The sequence below is a fragment of the Pithys albifrons genome, chromosome 1 (assembly GCF_047495875.1).
Source record: "Pithys albifrons albifrons isolate INPA30051 chromosome 1, PitAlb_v1, whole genome shotgun sequence".
In the NCBI taxonomy this organism is placed as follows: Eukaryota; Metazoa; Chordata; class Aves; order Passeriformes; family Thamnophilidae; genus Pithys; species Pithys albifrons.
This window is the reverse complement of record NC_092458.1, coordinates 116,206,248-116,227,325: the sequence shown is the minus strand read 5'-3', so window position 1 is coordinate 116,227,325 and position 21,078 is coordinate 116,206,248. Positions and strand designations below refer to the sequence as shown.

The window sequence follows — 21,078 nt, the reverse complement described above, 5'->3', positions numbered from 1 at the left end:
CAGGGGCAGAACAGCACAAGGTGGGGTGAGCTGGCTGGTGGGACAGCGACAGCTCTGCACCTCTCCCTGCCCCTGTAGTTGTCCCTGTCCCTCTGTCCCTGCCCTGTCACAGAATCACAGGATCAGAGCATGAAAAAAACCACAGAAACACAAAATCCCAGAATAGCTGGGTTTGGAAGGGACTTCTGGACATCAGCCAGTCCAACCCCACTGCCAAAGCAGGGTCACCTGGAGCAAGTGGCACAGGAGCGCGGCCAGGTGGGTTTGGAATGCCTCCAGGAAGCTGGGATGACTTCAGAGAGGGAGATTCCTGCCTTCCCTGGGCAGCTGCTCCAGTGTTCTGCCCCTGTCCCTGTCGCTGTCCCTGCCCAGCGCGGGTCCGGCCGTGCCGGGGAGCACCAGGACCGCTCCGTGCGTGTGTGCCCGCCCGTGCCTTCACCAGCGCGCGTATTCCCGGCCCCGCCCGGCCCCGCCCGGGGCCGCCCCGCGGGAGGAGCCGCCCGTGCCCGTGCCCGTGCCCGTGTCCGTGCCCGTGCCCGTCCGTCCCTCGCTGCCGGCGGCGCGGGGGGCGAGGGCAGCGGCAGCGGCGGCGGCAGCGGGAGCCCCTCGCCATGGGCCCCGCCGGGGGTGTCCGCCCGCGCCCCGCGCCCGCGCAGCCCGGCATGAACTGAGCATGGCGAGCGCCCTCGGCCCGCGGTGGCCCCGCCGCACGGCCCCGGGCGCCGGTGGCGGGGGGCTCCTCTTCGTGCTGCTCTGCGCCTCGGCGGGGCTGCCCCGGAGCGGCCAGCAAGTGCTGCGGATCGGTGAGTGCCGCGGGCAGAGGCTGCGGGAGGGGACGGGGATGTTTCCCCTCCGGCGGGGAGCGTGTTGTGCCGGGCAGCGGGACCCGCGTCCCTCCTGCTCGGCGCAGCCCGCGGGCAGCGGCCGCTCCGGGGTTGAGGATGCTCGGCTAGCGGAGCCCGACTCCTGTGCCTGTCTCTGCTGCCCAGCTCCGCTCCCGGCTCCACTCCCGGCTCGGCTGCCCGGCTCTGCTGCCCGGCTCCTCTGCTTGTCTCTGCTGCCTGGCTCCCCTCCCGGGTCCGCAACCCAGCTCCGCTTCCCAGTCCGCTCCTGTCTCTGTTGCCCGGCTCTGCTCCCCGGCTCCGCTGCCCGGCTCAGCTACCCATTCCACTACCGGGCTCCGCTGTCGCGCTCCGTGGGGCCCCGCGGGTGTCACTCCCGAAAGTTTGCCGCGGTGAGCGACGGCAGGATGCGGGAAGTTGGGCGCGGGGCTCCCAGCGGAGCATCCCCGGAACCGCTCGGAGCTGGGGCTGTGAGCGCTGGTGCGCTCCGCGGAGTCGGCTCTAAGATGCCCCCAAAGCCGGGCAGGCACCGCCGCAGGAATGGATCGGTGACCTTAAAATACCCGCAGGGGAGTGCTGAGTTTCCCCTATCGGACAGGAGAACACGCGGTTGTGGCAGGGGAAGGGAAATCTTGCAGGATGGGGATGTTCGCCCCCCGGGGCAGGGGCAGCTCCGTGGGGCTGCACGGAGGTGTAGCTCCGGAAAACAGAATTTATTTGAGTGGAAAACTCCGCACCATGGAAACAGGGCTCGGTTCACAGGAAGCCTCTCTCCCTACAGTGGGTTTCTTGTGTCAGTCAAGTGCGATAGTGAATACAAAGTATCACAAGAGTTCGGGGTTAGGAAAAACTGTGGGAAAGATGTTGGCAGAATCTGCCACGCTTCTGTTTCTGTCTAACCCTCTTCTGCTTGACAAACATTGAATATGAGGAGGAAAAAATAGAAGAGCAAAAAAAGAGAGGAAAGAAGCTGCTTATGCCACCCGGGAGATGCATTCCGCAATTCCCAAAGGCGTGTTCCTGCTCGGAGCTAAAGATTGATGTCTTTTGACCTGGCAAACATTAACCCCACTCAGCTTTACTTTAAACAGCAAGGAGAAGCATCATTCCTCATGTGCTCAGAGAGCAAGGGACCCGATGACTGAAACATTTCAATAAATTAAGGGGCAGAGTCCTTCAACGTGCTGGGCAAAGGCAGCACAGGGTGAGAGAGGAAAGCAGAGGGCACTCAGCACCTTGCAACTGAAATTCTGTGAGAAGTTCCCGACTGTTTGTATTTAGCGTGTGCTCATTTCCCCCCCGAGGATTCAGGTGAAGTTGGTGTTTCTCTGCCCACCACTGCAGTGTAGCCATGCCCTGTTTGGAGCCCAGGGGAACCTCCATGCACACGCATAGCACATAAAACACAAAGCTGTGTGATCCCACAAACGGGTGAATTCAGGGCCAAAGAAACCGTGGGAAGAAAATAAACCATGTTCACATAACTAAGCCAAAAGCACCCAGTGGGATGCTTTGGAAATACACAAGCATCACTGCTGCCAGGCAGCCTGAACTTGGTTTTCACGGGAGTAACCTCTGCAGGAAGAAGGAGAATGCCTGAGTTTAGAGGGGTGCATATCTGCTGGAGTGCAGCCTGAATGGCTCCTTGCAGGATGAAACCTCGACAGTGACCCAGGCAGAGCTCTGGGATCTGCACTGCTCCCTCTGGCACCCCGGCCATTGCTTAACTTCTTTGCTGCCTCTCTTGGGTCTAGTAAGGCTCCCAGGCAATTGCCCAGGTTGCTTTTCCCTAAAAATGCTCTGCGTGGTGTGTTGACTCTGTGCTGCAAGGTCTGAGTGTGTTTGTGGTTCAGAGTCACTCCGTGCACTGATGGGACTCTAATGCTGACTCCCCTCTCTTACTCCCACCACGATATAAAGAGCCATTAAGTGTGACAAACTGCTCAGCTTTCAATCACAGCAACCAAACACTCATCCAGGGAGATGTGCAGCAGAATAAATGCTCCATGTGTGTTACGTGCCTGTGAATGCATAAAATGTGAAATGTATTCTTATTGCTATAGTTATCCTGCCTATAAAGTAATGATGTTATAAAATATTAATCCTTCACATCCGTTAACAGCAGAAGTTCCTCGCTGGAGTCTGTCACTCTGGGAGGTGACAAAGAGAAGTAATGGCAATAACTCCTCCAACACTCTTTGTGATAACATAATAAAATCATCCCAGAGCATTTCTGACAGTGAAGAAAATGCTATTAAGCCATCAGAGTTTCTTCTCCGTGTTTTAGTTAATTAAGGAAAGGGAAAGCAGTGCTATACAATGGTGCAGCAGTTTGCACTCAAATTATTATGCTGAGAGTTTTACTGCATTTTCCATTGTTAGGGAGCTCTCAGGTTTTTATTTATTTTTTTCTGGCTTATAATACAAATGAATGAATTCTCTTGTTGGTATTTAATTAGTTGAGAAAGGACATGCAAGCAATAGGAATTCCAGCTATTTTTCAGCATCTAGCTAATGACTCCTTTTCTAGCCCTCTAAACACAAAAATGAGGGATGAAAATGTGACCAATAAACCTGACTCATTAGGATAAAAGTAATTAATTTTGAGATAAGATACAGTTTTCAGTTTCAGGTAATAAAATAAAATGTTAATATCTTACTGAGTATTTCTTCCATACTCATGTGAAAAAGCTTTTCCCTTGATACATGAACTTATAGAGCTGTCCAAGGAAACAGCATTTTTATCTACACATTACCCACTAGATTGTATTATATAAAGGTATATTTAAAGTTCACAACCCCAATATTTTTGATTTAATACCAAGGAATTTCTAGTTTTTACACTAAGTCAACCTAACCTTCTTATCTACCCTACTTGAAATAGATGAACTGCAAGGAAGAATAGAAATTTAGTCAAGCAGGTGCTGAGGTCCAGAAACAGCTCCTGAAGAAATCTCAGCAACGAGAGAATAACTAATTTGTTAATGCTGGATCCAGAGCTTGCTCAGTTCCTACTGGACCTCCTTAAGGCCATTACAGTTTCTGATTAGGTTGTAGGAATATAATTCAGTGATATTATGAGAAAATTTATAGATGATCATCCTTGGAGCAACATTCCGGATTAGAACTAAGCAACAGAAAGTTATTAACAAAGCACTGGAGTTAATTAAAAAGAGAACAAATATCTGCAGGAAGTTACTTGGGTGAATCTTGGAATTATCTCCAAAATTAACAGCTCCTGGAGATGAACAAATGAGTAGGCTTTATAGGAATTGCTTTAGGTGATGAAATAGAAACCCTTTCAGTTTGTACCAGAAGTAATTTTCAGTAATTTGTGTGTTTCTGTAGTTAAATGGAGTATTTAAGCACAGGTTTGTACTCTGCATTGATTTATTTTTTACTTAAGCAAAATTCCTGAGGGTTTAGTGAATTGTGTTTCCCACAACACAGGATTAGCCCCACAATATTTCTCTCCAACTGAGAAATATTAGATGTAAACCAGACACACATAGGTCAGCCTAACCTACAAAAATATCATTTCTAATAAGTTGAAATTTTCCATATAGATTTCAAAATCTATGTCTGTATTTCCCCAAGCAGGGCTAAAGCTGTGAGTTCTTTTCCTGTGTGATATTACAACTTCCCCCTCATGAGAATGGTAAAGACAGAAACCTCATTGATTTCATTGCAAATCTGCTACTTTTTGTCAACTCTTTTTGAGATTTTGTTTGTGAAGGGAATTGTATTAATACTCACCTGAGCTTCATCAGTGCGATATTGCAAAACCCCTTCTTGGAAAGTCTCTATTTGAACATCATGAAACATGTTAATTTTTAGAAGTATTTCCTCCTAGATGTCTGCAAGTTTTTCTGTTTTATGATATTGTAGGCAGTGGGACTGCATTTTTTATCATCAGATGATGAGACATTAAGTGCACTTTGTTCACTGGATATTGAATGCTCAGTAGTTTATCAATTCACTGTGATGCAATCTACCTAAAGTTCCTTATTCTGCATTGGAAACTATTTTCCTGCCAATATTTCTGAAGGATTCCTACCAAAACATCCCCAATTGAATTTTTACTCATCTCCTGCCTTGTCCTGCCCAAGTGTGAGACAGTGCAGGTTTTGGCTTGCAGCATAAATGGTTAATGGGGTTAAAAATATTTTATAAAAGGCTGAGGAAAAATGTATTGCAGCACCTCAGCAGATCATTCCAGCAAGTCTGGACTTGTGCAAGGAGAGGTCAGTGCTGCCCATTGGCCTCACAGGGAGCTCAGGGGAAACCCTTGAGTGCAGAATGATTTGCACGTTTTCTTCCTAAATTATTAAAATCCAAATTCCATCAGCGATTCCTTTGTGTTCTGCCATTTAGGCTTGATGATGCCCAGGGATTACTTTGGGGTCTTTTTCTAGGTTTTTGTGCTGTGAAAGGTGTTGCTGTATCGAGTTGCTCTGTTGGGGCACAAGAAAAAGTTGTGGAGCCAGAGGTCAAGCTGATGCAAATGGGCTCCTTTCCTTAAGCTCAGGGTAAAACTTTTGTAAATCCCCTCCCTGACTTACCCACTTACCCCCTTCCTAATGTAGGATCTGACCAAGTCAGGTCCTGTGTGTCTTCAGCTCTTGTTTTATGAGCTTGAGTTGCTTCTGTCCTGGATCTCTTGTCCATAAAGGCCGGTGGAGAATAACAAAGAAAAGGTCCTGAGAGCAGAAAGTGAAATTAAAGAAGCAAAGTTGGATTTGTCTAGCTTAGACCACAGCTGGGAACTCAAGAAGCAAGGTTGGATTTGTCTAACCTGGACCAGAGCTGGGATGGTTAAGACAGTGTTGAGGGAGATAAAAACCTGAATATTACATAATGAAGACATGATAGTCCTGCACTTCATGTCACGGGAGATCAGTGGTTAACATCTCAGGGAAAAGTCAAGTGGGTTACAGGAAAATGAGGTGGGAGCAGCCCAGGGCATTGGTACCTGTGCTGGGATATTTGATTGTTTTCCCTGAAATGATGCAAAGTGTATCCTAAAGTGCCCCTGTGCAAAACACATTCATGGAGCTCCAGATGGGCCAGGAAATAGGACACCCTGCTGTGCTTCTCCAGGGCTTCGAGTGCATTTATGTAACACATGTGCATCCTGCGGGCAGCTAAGACTTCCACCAAAACAAAAAGTCTTCAAAACAGGGAAATGGCTGAAATTTTGTCAAAGGATGAGAGTTTTTCATCCAATATTTTGTTTATGCAAAGTGGTTGTTACTTACCTGAGTACTTTTCTGATTCATGCACAGTGCGGTGAATCGTTGCAGAAGGAACATTCCTTATATATAAAATAAAATAAAATAAAATAAAATAAAATAAAATAAAATAAAATAAAATAAAATAATAAATAAAATAAAAGAAATAAAAATAAAATGATAAATAAATTAAAATAAAATAAAATTTAAAAAATAAATAAAATAAATAAAATAAATTAAAAAATAAAATAATAATAAAATAAAATAAAATAAAATGCAATTTCTCTGAGTTTTATTTCTTGCTGTGTAGTGTTCAGGTGTAATAATTATATTTTCAATTCCCATGACTTGCCCATAACACCTAATTTCACTTATTCCAAGGGCATTTGCCTCAGCATCAGTTCTTGCTGGAATTCTAAGCTCCTCCATATGGCCCTGCCTTCGCTCAACATTTTCCATTCAAACTGCAAATACAATCCCAATGCTGTTTTTTCATTACAGTCTGCTTTGTATATCCTGGGCAGTAATAAAGCTTAAATTCTGCTCCCCCCTCAATACTTTAAACAACTGCTTCTAATCTTCTTTTCTGCGAAAGGCTTGATTTGACCAACCAGACCATAGATTGTACTGCAGGGGGAAAAAAATCCTATCCAAGAACTGATTAGTTTTACTCCCCAGCTTTGGGTCTGTAACCTGCAAGCCCAGTATGTCCTAATTTTTGGTTGATTTTAGATTTTAGTTTGCAGTAATGAGTTTATGATTTTGGGAAAGCTTTGCCGTGGGGATGTTATTACCCTTCCCTCTCCTTTTCTGCTGAAGGTTATAGGGTATTATCTAGAAAATTATTAGCTTTCAAATGATGAATTTTCTTACTCCGAGTGAAATCCAAATTGAAAATTGAAACTGTTTCATTATTCCAAATAAGCATTGTTTTCATTTCAGCTGCAGGGTGAGGATCTGATAGGGCTGCTAAAGTATTTTCTTTATTCCCTTCTTTTTTTTAAATGCTCTGGCAGTCCAGAAGGTTCCTTAAATTATCTTTACAGCTTCACCTGTACTAGTCACTAAATTCGGGTAGCACCAACACTGGGAAATGTGAATCACTTCTATGACCCAACAGTACGAGCAAAGAGTTAGAACTGTGTCAAAAGCTCAGTTTAGAGCTTCTTTTTTGGGTCCACCAGGCTTTTTACAATCACACCTTCTAGTTGTTGTTTTTTTCCCCATGAGCTTTCAGACTGCACCACCACAAGTTGAAAAGAGGAGCGTTATAAATTCTTTCAGCACTGAAATGGTTCCCACGTTGTGCCATCACACCTGCAAACTGGGTTTATTTCAAGGAAAGTTCTGTTTACAGCCCATTGCTTCTGGCTGGGCTTCAGGTGCAGCCATCCTTCCATATTGCTGAGCATCACAGAGGTCCTGGGGCAGTGCTGAGGAGGTGGAAGTGACAGTCAGTGTGCACAGGCACCTCCAGAAATACAGAGCAGGGCTTGTTTGGGGTGAGCAAATGTGCAAAGCCTGATGTACTCCCTACATATGTGGGGGCAGTGAGACATCCCACACCCTTATCCAACTCAGAATAGTCTGTGATTCTATAAAACTTATGGCAAAGAGACACTGTCTGGAAGTGTCAGCACAGATGCTGAGGCTTTGCTTTGGCTCTCAGGTGGGGAAGGACAGAGCCCCTCTGAATTCAGAGCTGCACCACTGAGACCTTCAAATCACTGTTTTTGCATGCTCTGCCACAGAAATAAATAAAAAACAAATCACAACAAACCAAACCCAGCAAAAACCCAACACTTTTTTCTTTTAAAAGATCAAGCATTCTGAAATAGAGTCAGAGCCACTGAGTGCACTGTAAGTAATGCAGGCTCTTCAATTCCAAATGTTTTGCACAGAATAAGCAGGAAAAGGCATTAGTGTATGCTGTGGATCAAAGAGGTTTGGGGGAAAAAAGCTATTTTAAAAGAACAACATTAGGTAGCTATATGAAAGGATGAATAAAAATTGAGGATACAAGTTTACTGTCTTGGGGACAGCGATGGAGCAGAGTCCTGACAGAGTCTTTGTGTGGCACTTCTGCTAAAGATCATCTTCCCTTCCCCTCCTGGGGGCAGAGTCTGTTTATAGGGAGGTGTTTTATGCCTGAACCATCTGGTTTGCCCATTGGAGGATTCTCTGAAGAAGGACAGCCCATGCCTTCCTCTCCTGATTTGGGTAGTGGCTGAATATCAGGTGCTGTATCTGACCTTACCCAGAAGACCCTCAGAGGCCATCAACACCCATGAAAGTACCATTTTCCTGCTCAGGCTTCTTCTGAGAATCTTTCCAGCACTGTTTGCCCTGTCCTGCCCAGCCTCTGGCTTTGCAGCTGCTCAAGGGGGTTCTGCTGCAGATCAGGTGTGCAAAGTCTCAGCAAGAGATGGAAACCTTTAGGGTACAGGAGAATTCCCAATTTCCACACACCCCCACCCCCATCTTGACACTCTCCCAGATTCCTCCACTACGGCACACATGCCCTCTGCAGTTACATGTGTTTCAAATACAGAAGCATTTGGTTCTTTATGCCCTTTCCAGAAGGGTATTCTGTACCTTGGGAAGATGGTTGGGTATTTTACTAGTCTGTAACTCACTGGAAAATGCAGAATTGCCCTGACTTATTCTCTTGCACCATGTTTGTTCCAGCACAGTGTTTCCCTCTTCTGCTCCAGGAAAGGGTCTAAGCAGTTGGGAAGAGGCTTTCAGAGCATTCCAGCTGTTTGCAGGGATGAGGCTGTACCACCAAAACTGCTGAAGTCTTCATCAAAACTGCAGTTATCCTTATAGAATCCTACAGCATGGCTGGCCAGGAATTAACTCTGGCTTCAGGAAAGTGCTTACAGTCCTTGGCTTTCACTGTCTTGGTCTCATCCCTGATGAAGATACGGAGGACTGAAAATTAGATGCACAGGAAGGAAAACAAACCCCAAAAATGCAACTTACACTTTCACAAAAACGATCTTTTCTCCACTTACATTCAAGAAAAAATACAAGAGAAGCCAAAACCACTTTAGTCCTTCTTCCCATGGTGCCAAAGACTTTCTCCTGAATGTCTTGAGGGCCCTGTGCCAGCTCAGTCATTTCATATAGGTTATGAATAGGAAAGTCAGGCCTGGAATGTGCAAAGTAGTTGCCGTGAAATAGTCGCTTCATTTTCGAGGAACTGCAAATGAATCCTGATTTCTTTGGAGCAGTCCCAGGAGATTAATCTCAAGACATCTGAGTCCACATCGAGCTCAGGGGCTGCCTATCAGCAGGCAGGAGAGAGGAGGCCAGGTTGCTGCAGCAACAGTGGGACATATGTAAAACTGGGTTTGATTATGTCAGGATCAGAGAGGAAGCTGTTTGAGAGTTAGGTCAGGTTTTTCAGCTGTACTCCCCTTTTCAGGGACTGTCAGTCACTGTCAGGGTGGCTGGGGAGGCGAAATGCATGATGAATAACTTCAGCAATCTCCTGGGGATTGCAGCTTAGCTGTCCACATGCAATAATATAGCTATAAGCTATTGAGAACTATTAAGGAAACCAGTAATAAGCCACTAAAGAATTCTTCCCTGCAATTTGGAGACAAAATTGCAATTTCTGATGCAAATAATTTTTTGGATCGCTTTTATTCATGTTAGAATTCAGAAAGAGCATAGCAAATTGTTTAAAATTCAGACAGATGATGTTTGATAGTCTGTTGGAATGAGAGATGAATGAGCAAATATCTTGTACAGGGCACAAGAAGGACGTGGAGTCAGTGCTGTGCTGTTCTCATGATTCTTGCAATGCCTTTTGTATGGCAAACTGTGCTCAGGCTCAAACAAATGGCTTTGTGACTAACTAGAATGCTATAACCCCAGTTTAGTTGCCCATACTTAAAAGGATTAAATGCAAAGTACTATAGTGAAAAAGTGCAGTAAATGAGGTAGAAATCTTGAAGAATAGTTATACAGTTAGGTAACAAAATGGGATTTTGAAGTTGCTCAGTCAACATTAGTGGGATATTTCCCATCTTTTGGTGTTTTGCTTTTCAATCTTAGGTATTTATACTAAAAGCTTTTGGTGTAATTCTGTGTCACTGTGTAAAACACAGTCCAAAATGCCAGGAAAATCCTCCCCATGCCTTACAGACCCAGCAATGGTCCCCAGTGCAGTGCAGGATGGAGAACTCTGTCACCCACCCCTGCAATGTGGCTGCTCTCCCTGTAGGTCTGGCCCTACAGAAGGATGAGACATTCTCCTGCTGTTGCTTTCCAGGGGCATTTGGTGATGGGAAACTTTTGTGCAGGAACCCCAAGGAGTTTATAAGGGAGTTCTAAGGAAGGTGAGTGTTGATGCAACTTCATGGAGTGGTGGATTTGCTGCTCTGCACAGGACCCTTTGAGCCTCCCAGCCTTGTCCCCTCTGCTTCTTCTCCCCCTTCCCTCATGGAGATGCTCAGCTCCTCCTCTCTCATGCTCTGATGTTCAATTCCATCCTCCCACCAAGGCCACTCACAGAATTTTAGTGTAAAAATGATGTCTTTCTTTTTACTATCTCTGATCCAACAACTCGTGCACAGAAAGGGTTTTATTCTTCCAAAGCTGCTCCCTTTCAGCTCCTCCAAGCCACCCCAAACCCTTATCAGTGGGGCTCTGCAGCTGCAGCCTGATGGGAGCTCCTGCCTTCCTGCCTGGAACTATCTTGGAAAGTTTCAAATTGTTTACTTATCTCCTCCAAACACATGCTAAGGGAAGTTAAGGCTCTGTTGCCCAAGGTGCATTTTCAATCAGGGGAAGAGCTGCTTCAGATATTTCACATTACATCTCCCAGCTTTATCTGCTGCTGTAAATTATAGAGCTGCTCCATTGAGCTGAATGGAGATTAAATTTTTGAACACTGTTTTCTGAAGAATGGGGATTTTTCTCTTTGAAATGAAGAACCTGTGGTGCACCAGTGTGGCTCCCTGCATGCTCTGCTGCCCAAGCCTTTCTCTTCTCTGTGAGGGTGCCAGGCTGTTCCCTGGGCACCGTGTCCTGTCACTGATCCATGGCCTGACACTAAAAACCATCTGCAGATGGAGTGAGCGTGGGATGAACAGCAAGTGGTCAGGCAAACTGCAATCCCTCTGCTGTCATCTTGGAATCAGAGCTGTCATGAAGGCAAACTAGCTGGAAAAAATTATCTTCTCACCTGTGCAGCCTCCTGTAGAAGCCCAGGGTATGTGTGATACAGGAATATATTTTAAATAAACAGGTGAAATAACTACAAACTGCTGTTTCTCTCAGGTGCTTGCCTGTGTCAGGCTGAATTCCTGGCTCCCAGCCCTCATCTCTTGGCTCTCCATCTGTGGGCACATCCCTCTGTTTCCTTCTGTGCCTAACACAGGTCCTTGGGAGGAAGCTGAGTGGGTGTCCTATTTAAGGCAACACAGTACCCACTGGATCCAGTTGTGTTGGAATACTCTGCACAGCAAGCTGGTGAGAAAGGCTGATGAGAGGAAAAGGAATTGTTCCTCACTTAAATCCTAATTGATTGATATGACAGACACTGTTTTAAGATGACTCGTGGGCTGATTTATTTCTACAAGTCCTTAAGAGAAAGGATGTTGAGATCCATCTCTGGTACTTTGCACAAAGGTCATTTCAGGAAGCTCTTGTGTGAATCTTTGTTCCTGAGTGTTCTCTGAGCACTAAAATGTTCCCTTGTGTTGTCAGGAAACGGGAATCTTATTCCTGGGAAGCTGTGCTTATCCTTGGCATGTTCCCTCTGTCCTGAGGGAATCACAGAGTCATGGAATGGCCTGGGCTGGGTGGGATCTTAAACCAGGGACACATGGGGTGATTCTTGGGGTCCAGGAGCTGGAGTCAATGATCCTGATGGGTCCCTTCCAACTCAGCATATTCTGTGATTCTGTGATTGCAATTCCATTCCCCATCACCTCTGTATTGCTTGGAGGGAGGAGGTAGAGGATTTGGGAATGAAGGTGTGAAGCTGAGTCTGGGTTAAGGGGAAAAGATGCTTTAATTTGCTTTTACTATCCAAATGTATTTTCATCAGAAAAATTAAATTTATTTTCCCCAAGTGGAGAGTGTTTTACCCACAACAATGACTGTGATCTCTCTGTCTTAACCTTGACCCGCCAGCTTTTAAATCCCAGTTTTCTCCCTGTGTGCTGCTGAGGAGAGGGAGTGAGAGATCCTCTGGGTGTGCATCTGGCAGCCAGCCAAGTCACCCACCACAAGTAGGGTGTGGAAAAATTGAGAAATACTATTTCCATGGCATTTACATTGGAATTGATAATTTCCAACAGCTTCTAATAAGAGCAGTGTGAAGCTGTGTGATGGCTTTGAACTGCTGGTGTTGAGATGAAGCTGCTCAGTGAGAACAGCTGACTGTGCATTTGCACAGGAAGAACGGGGATTTTTAAATAATTTAAAGAAGGTAATTCAGGAGAGGCAGAGCAAACTCTGCTGGGCAGCTTTAATTAAGGCTGGAATTCCAGACTTTTATGTTTGTACTCATCTGTTTGCAATACCAAGAGAGGGTATTTTATTCCAATCCTTAGAATGAGACTTGTTTCCTACTAAGTGGTGCTGCCAAGCTCATGCATCATATTTAAAACCACTTCCTACTTTTGACAGGGCTGAGGAATTGGGCACAGACTTTTAAAGGTTCAAAACTTGGTCCTTTTTCCATTGCAATCACTTTGTTATAAACTTCATTGGCCACAAGTAAAGCCTGATAAATTCAGATCCAGCTTCTCCAGGAAACTTCATTGACCTGAGCTTTAAATTTAGTAGATTAACTGCAAAACTTTGAAAAGCAAGCCCTTGCTCTTCTCTGTGAGTTCTTACAGAAAATCTGTGAGAAAATTGCGTACAAAATCATCTCGTCTGGTTTTCTGCCCTTTGTTCTAAGTGACAGGCCACTTTTTTCCTCAGAAAAAAAGAACAAATGACCCAAAGGCTACTTTAGCTCTGCCTCTCCCAGAGTCAATGGAGCTGCAGCCGTTTATAGTGATGAGGTTCTGGCAAGGGTATTATTCTGACAGAAGAGAACAGTTGGGCAAATTACTGCAGCTCATCCAAACTGCAAATGAAGATTCTTTATTCTCTTAGCTGGAGGAAATCAGTGGGGAAAGGTTTCCTCCAATTTCCTTTTTCTCCAGCTGTTGATTTTGCCAAGGTCTCCCACTTTTGGAAAGGTTTCCTTCTCTGCCCTGCGTGTTCTCACCAAGGCGTGGAAAGAATGCCAAAATTCACCAGTGCTATTGGGTAGAAGTTATTCCAGCTTCTGATAGTGCTGCAATAGGAGAGCTGAAATGTCTTGTAGCCAGAGTTTCTAGAAAAAATAACATTATTATTCACATCTAATCACGTGGCTGGAGCTAAGGCATCAAACAGTAAAAGCACCAACCTCTATTTATACAGAATATCTTGTTAGAAAGGAATTTTCCCTTGCTTTGTGCAGCTTAGCACAGGCCTTCTGATTCTGTACACGAATATATCAAATAAGGTCAAGTATGACACAATTTTGGTGTCATGCTGAATTCCTGGTGGAGCTAATATTGTTACAGGCCTGTTGTGACTGACATAAACCTGTCACATTTTCAATAGGGTGATTCATGAAAGGTACAGGAGAATCAATGGAGATAAAAATAGGTAATGCAATAACCCCATCCATCTCATCATAATTTTGCTTGTACTACACTGAGTAACCTGATTAAAAGGGTCATGTTTAAACGTAGTCTGGCAAAACTGCTTATAAAAATGGGAGTGAGAGAGGAGGACCCCCAAGGTCTGCAGGTGAGCCAGGGGTGCCACAGGGCCAGCATCAGTGAGCTCCCTGCATGGAGGGGGCAGTGGGCAGCCCCAGCATTCCTGAGCCCTGCTCTCAGCTGGAGAACTGCAGCCAGCCTGGCACATTCCTGCTTGGAGAGAGCCAGAGGGAGGTAAGAGACACAAACCAGTGTGCTGGGAAGGAAAAAATCTCCTTTGTATTCACACCTTTTTAAATACAAATAGATATGTACTATAATATATATAATAGGTATGTGAATACTTGGTACAAGGATCCCATGGCTTGTTATTCCCTCTGGATATTTTGTACCCATTCAATCACTTCTATCCCTAGTAGGAATGGTGCACTCTGTGTTTCAGGATGGATTTTGCTTCTGTCTTTCTTCATGACATACTTGGTGGGCTCAGGAGTGTGACAGCTGTTACCATATAAAATAGTTTCACAACTTAGTTATAATTTATTAATTTTAATTTCTGCCCCCCGTTATTGAGCTCTAAATGCACATGGATACTTTGAGTGAGGCCTGATGTAAATCTGAAGAGCTCCCTGACCTCCAAAGAGCCACAGGAATTCATGGCATCCAAGGATCAGAATTTGTTTGGTTTGTACTGCATCCCAAAAAATAAAATGTTAGTGCTCTGTCCCTTTTGCTGGGTAATGATGCTGCCTTAATTCTGAGACACACTGATGTCTGTATTGCAGAGGGATTTAAATTGTTTGCATTAGTGTTACCTACATATTAGATTATACCTGGAATAGCCAGAATACAGGTTCCCCCTATGCTGCACTCTTTGATAAAGTGTAATCAGAACCAAAGTGGTGTTGCTCATGTCATGAAGTTTGTGCCTTTGCCAAAGGTTACATCTGGGTGGGTTTGTGTTCCTGGTGGGGCAGGAGTGGGTTAGGACGTGCTGCCACTTTCATTCATGCCATCCAGCATTCTGCCAACAGAATCTTTCCTCCCCCTCCAGCCTGGGCTTGGTGCAATCAGGATGCAGACAAACATCAAAGGAAAAAGCTTTGATAGCAATTTCTGGAATATCAGACCCACCAGTGTAGCTCAGCTCTGTCTTCATTACAGGGAAACAGGTTTCAAGAATTCAAGGCTCCTAAGAAGCTCAGAAGTGCCCTGATGTTTGCTATTCCAAAAGTGTGATCTCCATCCTTCACACAGCCCAGAATTTGCACTGCTCTGTTATGGTGTGGATGATAAGCACAAAATCAAAGAGGGGATTTTTTCATCTCCCTGTAAAAACCCTTTACAACACAGAATATTCATCATAAACAGCAAGGCTTGATGTAGAAGGAAGGGAAAAATCCCTTGCAGAGGGGAGCAGTTGAGGGAGATGGTGTCCTGTGCTCCCTGAAGTGGTGGAATTGGAGCTGGGATGTGAGTGCCATTGTGACAGGGATTGAGGCTGCTGCACCCCGAGGAGAGGACATGGAGACATTCAGGCAGCAGAGGATGTATCTGTGTAGTGGTACCTGCATTTGGTGCCACAGCTGATGTGCATGGACATATTTGGGAGGGGAACAGCCCTTGGAGCAGGACTGGGCTGTTTGGCTGAGGTGTTTTGCTGACGTGTTAACACAGGTGACAGTCCTCCAAATTCCTGCCGTTTCTCCATCTGTGCTCCTTTGCCCAGCCCTAAAACCTGGAGCTGGAGGCTGCTGCTGAAGCCTGCAGGTGCTGGTTTTTAGGGGATTCAGGGATTGGAGTTGGGCTACAACAGCTCTGCACTGCACTCCTGCTATCTGCTGTCATCGTGGGCTCAAACACCGGTACACAAGGAGGATAAAGAAAAGGAAATAAAATGAGAAAAGCCTCAGATAAGAGGGAATTGGCAGGCTGATGCTAATCTTAACTATGTGGAACTGTGTTTATGCACGTTTTCTAGTTAAACTCAAGTGCTTTCCAACACACAGCGGTGCTTGAGAGATTACAGGGTGTGGGATTTATTGGGAGAACTGTCAGGAAAGTCTCAAACACACTTCTTTTATCCTGGCACATTGTGTTGTGCCCCGAACTTGAAAGAACACCACAGTGTGAACTCAGACATGCAGCAAATCATCTGAATGTGCTTATAAAACTACCAGGATGGTATCAGAATGTATTTGCAGCTAATGGGGAGTAAAGGATGTATTCATTTTCCTTTCAGTCTTTGTATTAAGACTCAAAGACGTTTGCTGTTTCTTGGTAGGATAAGGAGAAAAAAAAGAGATTAAATTATAAGAAAGACAGCAAGTTTCCTGTCTTTGTGAGTCTTTAAAATTCAAATGAGTGGCAGTGCCCAAGCAGAGACAGCTCTGACTGCTGCTGACAGTCGGTTACTTTTACAATCACCTTCCAGAGCTTTATTGCTTATCATCAGATGGAACAGTTGGCCCCAGTGGAAAAAACAGGTTGCTGCAGATGACAGGATCTTTACAACGGGCAATCATGATGGCATTAGTGTTTATCCACTGCAGTAAGTGTATAAATCACAGCAAATGGGCTTCCCCTCTGAGATCGAATCTGCTGCGTTATTTTTGCCCAGCCACAAATATTTATCCACCAAATGGTGGAATTGCCAGACACTTTTCGTGCCTAGTCCAGGAGCAGTTAGAGCTTACTGTCCACAGCTCACAAATCTGGTATCAGAATGCCACTGGGAGACACAGAGGTGAAATTAGAGGTGGTTTGTGGAGTTACTAGGGAGTTCTCTCCACTCTGAGTCTGTCAGTGGATATGAGTGTGGGCTTTGATGGGTGCTCTGCCTGCCGTGAGGTCTTTGGTGGGAGAGTGAGGGAACAGATTCTGCACATGGGGCTGCAAACTGTGCCCAGGTCATGTGGGAAGCTCACTGTTGTCAGCAGCTCAGAAACAGAAGGTTAATTTTACCCAGGTAGATACTGATATGCAGTTTTAGCTCAGTACTCAGTTTATTTTTACAGAATAGGCACTTCCCAGAAATAGTTACATAAATCAGAGGAATTACAATACAAGCATCCTCTGGAGCTTTTTCATTTCAGTTTTCAATGTCAGACAGTGTTCAGTGCTAGAGGTTGGAAAGGAAGAAATTAGAAACCCCAAAATGAAGTATTATGGAAAGATATCCCTCAAGAAACCTCTTCCCAGCTCCTTCCCCTCTGGTGTTTCGCCTATTCCCAACATGCATGAATTGTGCATTTAATCTTATCTGATGTAATCATGTTCTCATTCTCCCTGTGCCTCATCTTTGCCTGAATCCTGCTGATCTCTCAGTTCTCAGTATCACCTTGTAGCAACACATTCCCCAAGTTAATTACTCTTTGTGTCAAACAGCATTTTCTTTTCTCCATTTCGAATTTGGTGCTTTCCTATTTATCCACCCAAATGGAAAGGATGAGCTGGAGAGGATAATCTTCCCTCTGTATCCCTCTTGCTATTTTCTGTATCTGCATCCCATTTTCTCTGCCTGGTTCCATCTGTTGGCCTGTCCATCCCCAAAGCCTGTGAGCTGGGCTGGGGTCTACCCTTCATCCCCTTTCCTATTAACACTCAATCCCAATTTTTTGTAGTTAAACACGGAGCTGCTTTGTTGAGAGGAAAGGAAAGAACCAGCTAAGAGAACAGAGAGTGCCTCCTTTTCCTTCTGGAGGCACCTAATGGGAATTTCTTGTCCTGAGAGGGAAATTCCAAGGTTAAACAACAGCAGCAGAAATTTGTGCAGCTGTGCTTTGTGGTCTCTCCCTCCCCTCTGGCAGGAAAGGATGCCCTGAGAGGAGCAGCATCCTCTGGTCTCCCCAGAGAGCCCTCCCATTCCTCTGAGTGCCCTGCTGAGGGGAGCTCTCCCCTGTAGAGCCCTGCTGGGGCATTGTAGCACTCTGAGCTCACCCAGTTGTGCTTTTCATGGTGTTCCTCCCTCTGCCTCTCGAGGAAATGTTCTGGTACAGAGCAAAGCTGCACTCCTGTCAAAGAAAGCTGGTGCTTTTGGCCTCTAGAGATACAGCTCTACACAGGTATCAGCTCCTGTGCAGGCATCGAGGTAAAGGAGATGGTAATTTTCCATATGTCAGTCAGGACTCAGGTACAATATCAGCACTTCCATCTGACATAAAGTCACTTTTCCCAGAGTGGATTGTCCCACCTGCCAGACAAGGTTTCCTTTGAAAACAACCTCCTGCCTTTCAGTCAAAACTCTGTTTGCTGGATCTCTTTCTGTTGTCCTATTCTGAAGGGTTTGTTTATGAGAAGGAAAAGTTAGACTCTTGCTGTCTTTGTCCACAGGTGTCTTTTCCAACCCCAGTGTTTCTGTGATTCTGTGATTTCCACTCAGCCTGAGAGCAGCAGCAGCAGCAGCAGCAGCAGCAGCAGTGCCCTCACTGCTGAGCAAGCTCTGCATGCACACCATGTGCCCCAGATCTCAAAGAGGATACGATATGGCTTTGTGTGCTCCAAATTTTCTCTCAGTGCTGAATCTGTCACTCCCAGGCTCGTGTGCCAAATGTGTTATTTGGCTGCTGTCCTGCTTTGGTCCCCAACAAACTCTGGCTGTGCAAATCACAGCACAACCCCAACCCCCTGTCTGCTGGGGCATTTCCAACTGCAGCTTCAAAGAGAGCGTGGACAAGGCTTTCTAGGAGTGCAAACTCCATCCTCCTCCTCCTCCTGCTGCTGAGGAGGATGTGGGACTGCAAACTGGGGACACTGACAAAAGAGATGGCAAGAGCAGGCAAAGGAAGTGTGCAAAATTGGATAAGGAAAGCAGAAAATGAAAAAACAAATACACTGCCTGGAGGGTCATGTTGTGCACAGGGGAAAAGTGAATCTGGATGGGCAGGAGCCCCAGGAAATGAATCCCTGGGTGACTGCAGGCTGGTTTTGTAGGGAGGATTTAAACTGAGTTCAGCTTTGCCTGTTATGATGGGAACAAGTAGAAATAAACTGGAATTTCTGAGAAGTTTCTGTCTTGTTTTGGGAGAGGTGCATGAAGGCTGAAAGAGAAGAGGACACATTTTGTGTTTTCATTTTAAATTCCTTGATGATACCACGTAGTAAGACAAGGGCCAGACCCTGCATCCAGTATTCCTTTTTGTATTCCTTTATTTGAATATTCCTCTCTTTAAAGTGACTCTAAGAGATGTATCATGCCCTGGTTGGGAGTTAACCACCTACCAGGGCACTTTTATCAGGGTGTATATTTGGGCATCCTTGCTGCCATATGATTTCCCAACAATTTCTTCTTCAACCTTTTCCTTTTCCAGGGAGCCCTGAGCAGAAGGGAAAACTCAATCCAGTGTATTTGCCTTCCTTCATGCCACTGGCCCTTGGGGCTTTCCATTGGTTCTCAAAACTGGGGATTCTAAAAAATATCCTCCTTTGCCCTTTCCCCCCCCCCCCCCTTGTCACAATGGATGATGCCAATTTGGACACTTCATGCTTCCTGACTTTATATATTTCTTGAAATACGTTCAGAAAGGAGCTGGGGGCTCTCACATATTTAAATTCTTGTGACCTGTTAATGCTGGAGCAGTTTTTCCCCAGGTGATGTGATCTGGAAACCTACTCTGTGTCCTTCACTGACACTGTTTGCTGCTCCCTGTGGTTTAGCCATGCAGAAACCAAAGAAAATATCTACTTGGAAGTTTGTATTCATGCCTAGGAGATTAAACCCCTATTTATACATTTCAATCCTAAGAGCCATAAAGCTCTTTTTAGCTTTTTTTTTCCTCTTTTTTTTTTCCTTACCAGCTTTGTTTTTATTCCCTTTGTGCTGGCAAACACACAGGGGTTTTTGAGGTGTCAGTCTTTCAGGTTTGGGAAAACCTGCTGGAGTTGCACACTTTTGCAATGCACAAACACATTTCTCCCATATAACCTGTCAATATATGGAGGAAAAAATAATAACTAAATAAGTGAATAAACCCCCAAACAGCCAAATAAAATATGTAGTGAGCCTATAAAGAGTATCCTTCTCGTGAACCCTGAAATGGATGGCTCAGCACCATCTGACCTGATGGTGCTTTTAAGCACTGAAATGTCTCTCTTTTTTTTTTTTTTAATTAATTTTTCAGAAATAAATCTCTGTGGAGCAGAGAGAAAAGTGAGCTCACAGGAACACTGTGTGTGTGTGTCAGGTCACTTGGTGACTGTGCTCCCTGTTCAGGGGACTGGAGGAAAGAAGTGAATCCCCAAATAAACTCTGCCCATGTCCCTCTTTTAGCTGTTTATTTTAAAAAGTCCCTCTAGGAGCCATCAGTGCCTGGTTTGCAAGAGGGAACAGTGGGACACTGTGCTTTTCCTGAAAAGTGACATCACTGATATCCATAAATATCCTGGTGCTCCCAGCTGTCTGTGGGGTTACAACAATCCCTCTGCTAGGTGGGTTTATTCCTTCTTGTCTCTGTGCTTAGAGAGGAACAAAAGTCTGCTGACCCCACACTGAACATTTTTTTCCCCATAAATAAAAGTATTCTGCTCTCAGGATGTTCATCTGGAGTTTGTTACATATTTTATTTACACAGGGATAAATAGTGTATTTGATGGTTTGGTTTCCATTTGGTGGTTTGATTTCCATTTGATGGTTTGATTCCTGAATCAAAGCAAATTGAGGGACAAAGTGCAGTTTTATCTCATGGGGATAACTGTGACCTGATGAGGCATTTTCCTGAAAACTGGATCAGCCTCAAGAGCTAAACTGACCACAAAGGAAGTTTATGGGAAAAGAAGCCAATTTGACAGGATTCATTTGTCAAAATCAACCAAGTGCAATCCTGATGAAAAACTAATAACTGCATATTGTCCATGTGGAATTGTAGTAATTTTTGCTGCTGCTCTCCTGAGAAACATGAAGAGTTCCCCCAGCACCTGTCCAGGCTGAGAGGCATTCTAAGTGGCAAATAAAATCTAGTTCTCTGAAGAAGTTTTGGTTATAAGTATGTATTTGACTTGATAGCTTGAATGTAGGGAAATGACTTCAAATTGCATTTTGTGCTCATGTTCCAGTCCAGATTTTTCTGAGCAGATGCTGTGTTTGAGCAAAAATTAACTTGTTTGCTTTTCACTGTGTTTATTTATTTTTCCGTGATGCCTTTTGGATACATACACTAGTACACAGAACTGGCTTTTTTAGGATGGGTGCAACTTCTTTTCAAACACACAGCAAATTGGACACTTCACTCCAAGCAAACCTCAGGGGAGGCTCAGCAGGAGAAAAGAAATCAGTCCCTGGCACAA

The 21,078-nt window shown here is 44.9% G+C and overlaps 1 protein-coding gene across 5 annotated transcripts in view; it reads left to right on the top strand.

Annotated features, from left to right (window-relative positions):
- The first annotated feature begins 531 nt into the window (after window positions 1–531).
- GRIK1 (glutamate ionotropic receptor kainate type subunit 1) overlaps window positions 532–21,078 on the top strand; it is a 117,313-nt gene continuing 96,766 nt past the window's right edge. For all 5 annotated transcript variants that reach the window (XM_071564497.1, XM_071564468.1, XM_071564487.1 and 2 more), the window contains exon 1: window positions 532–803. In XM_071564497.1, coding sequence (XP_071420598.1) covers window positions 674–803 — 130 coding nt within the window. In that variant the 5' untranslated portion in view covers window positions 532–673. The remainder of the gene's footprint in view (window positions 804–21,078) is intronic.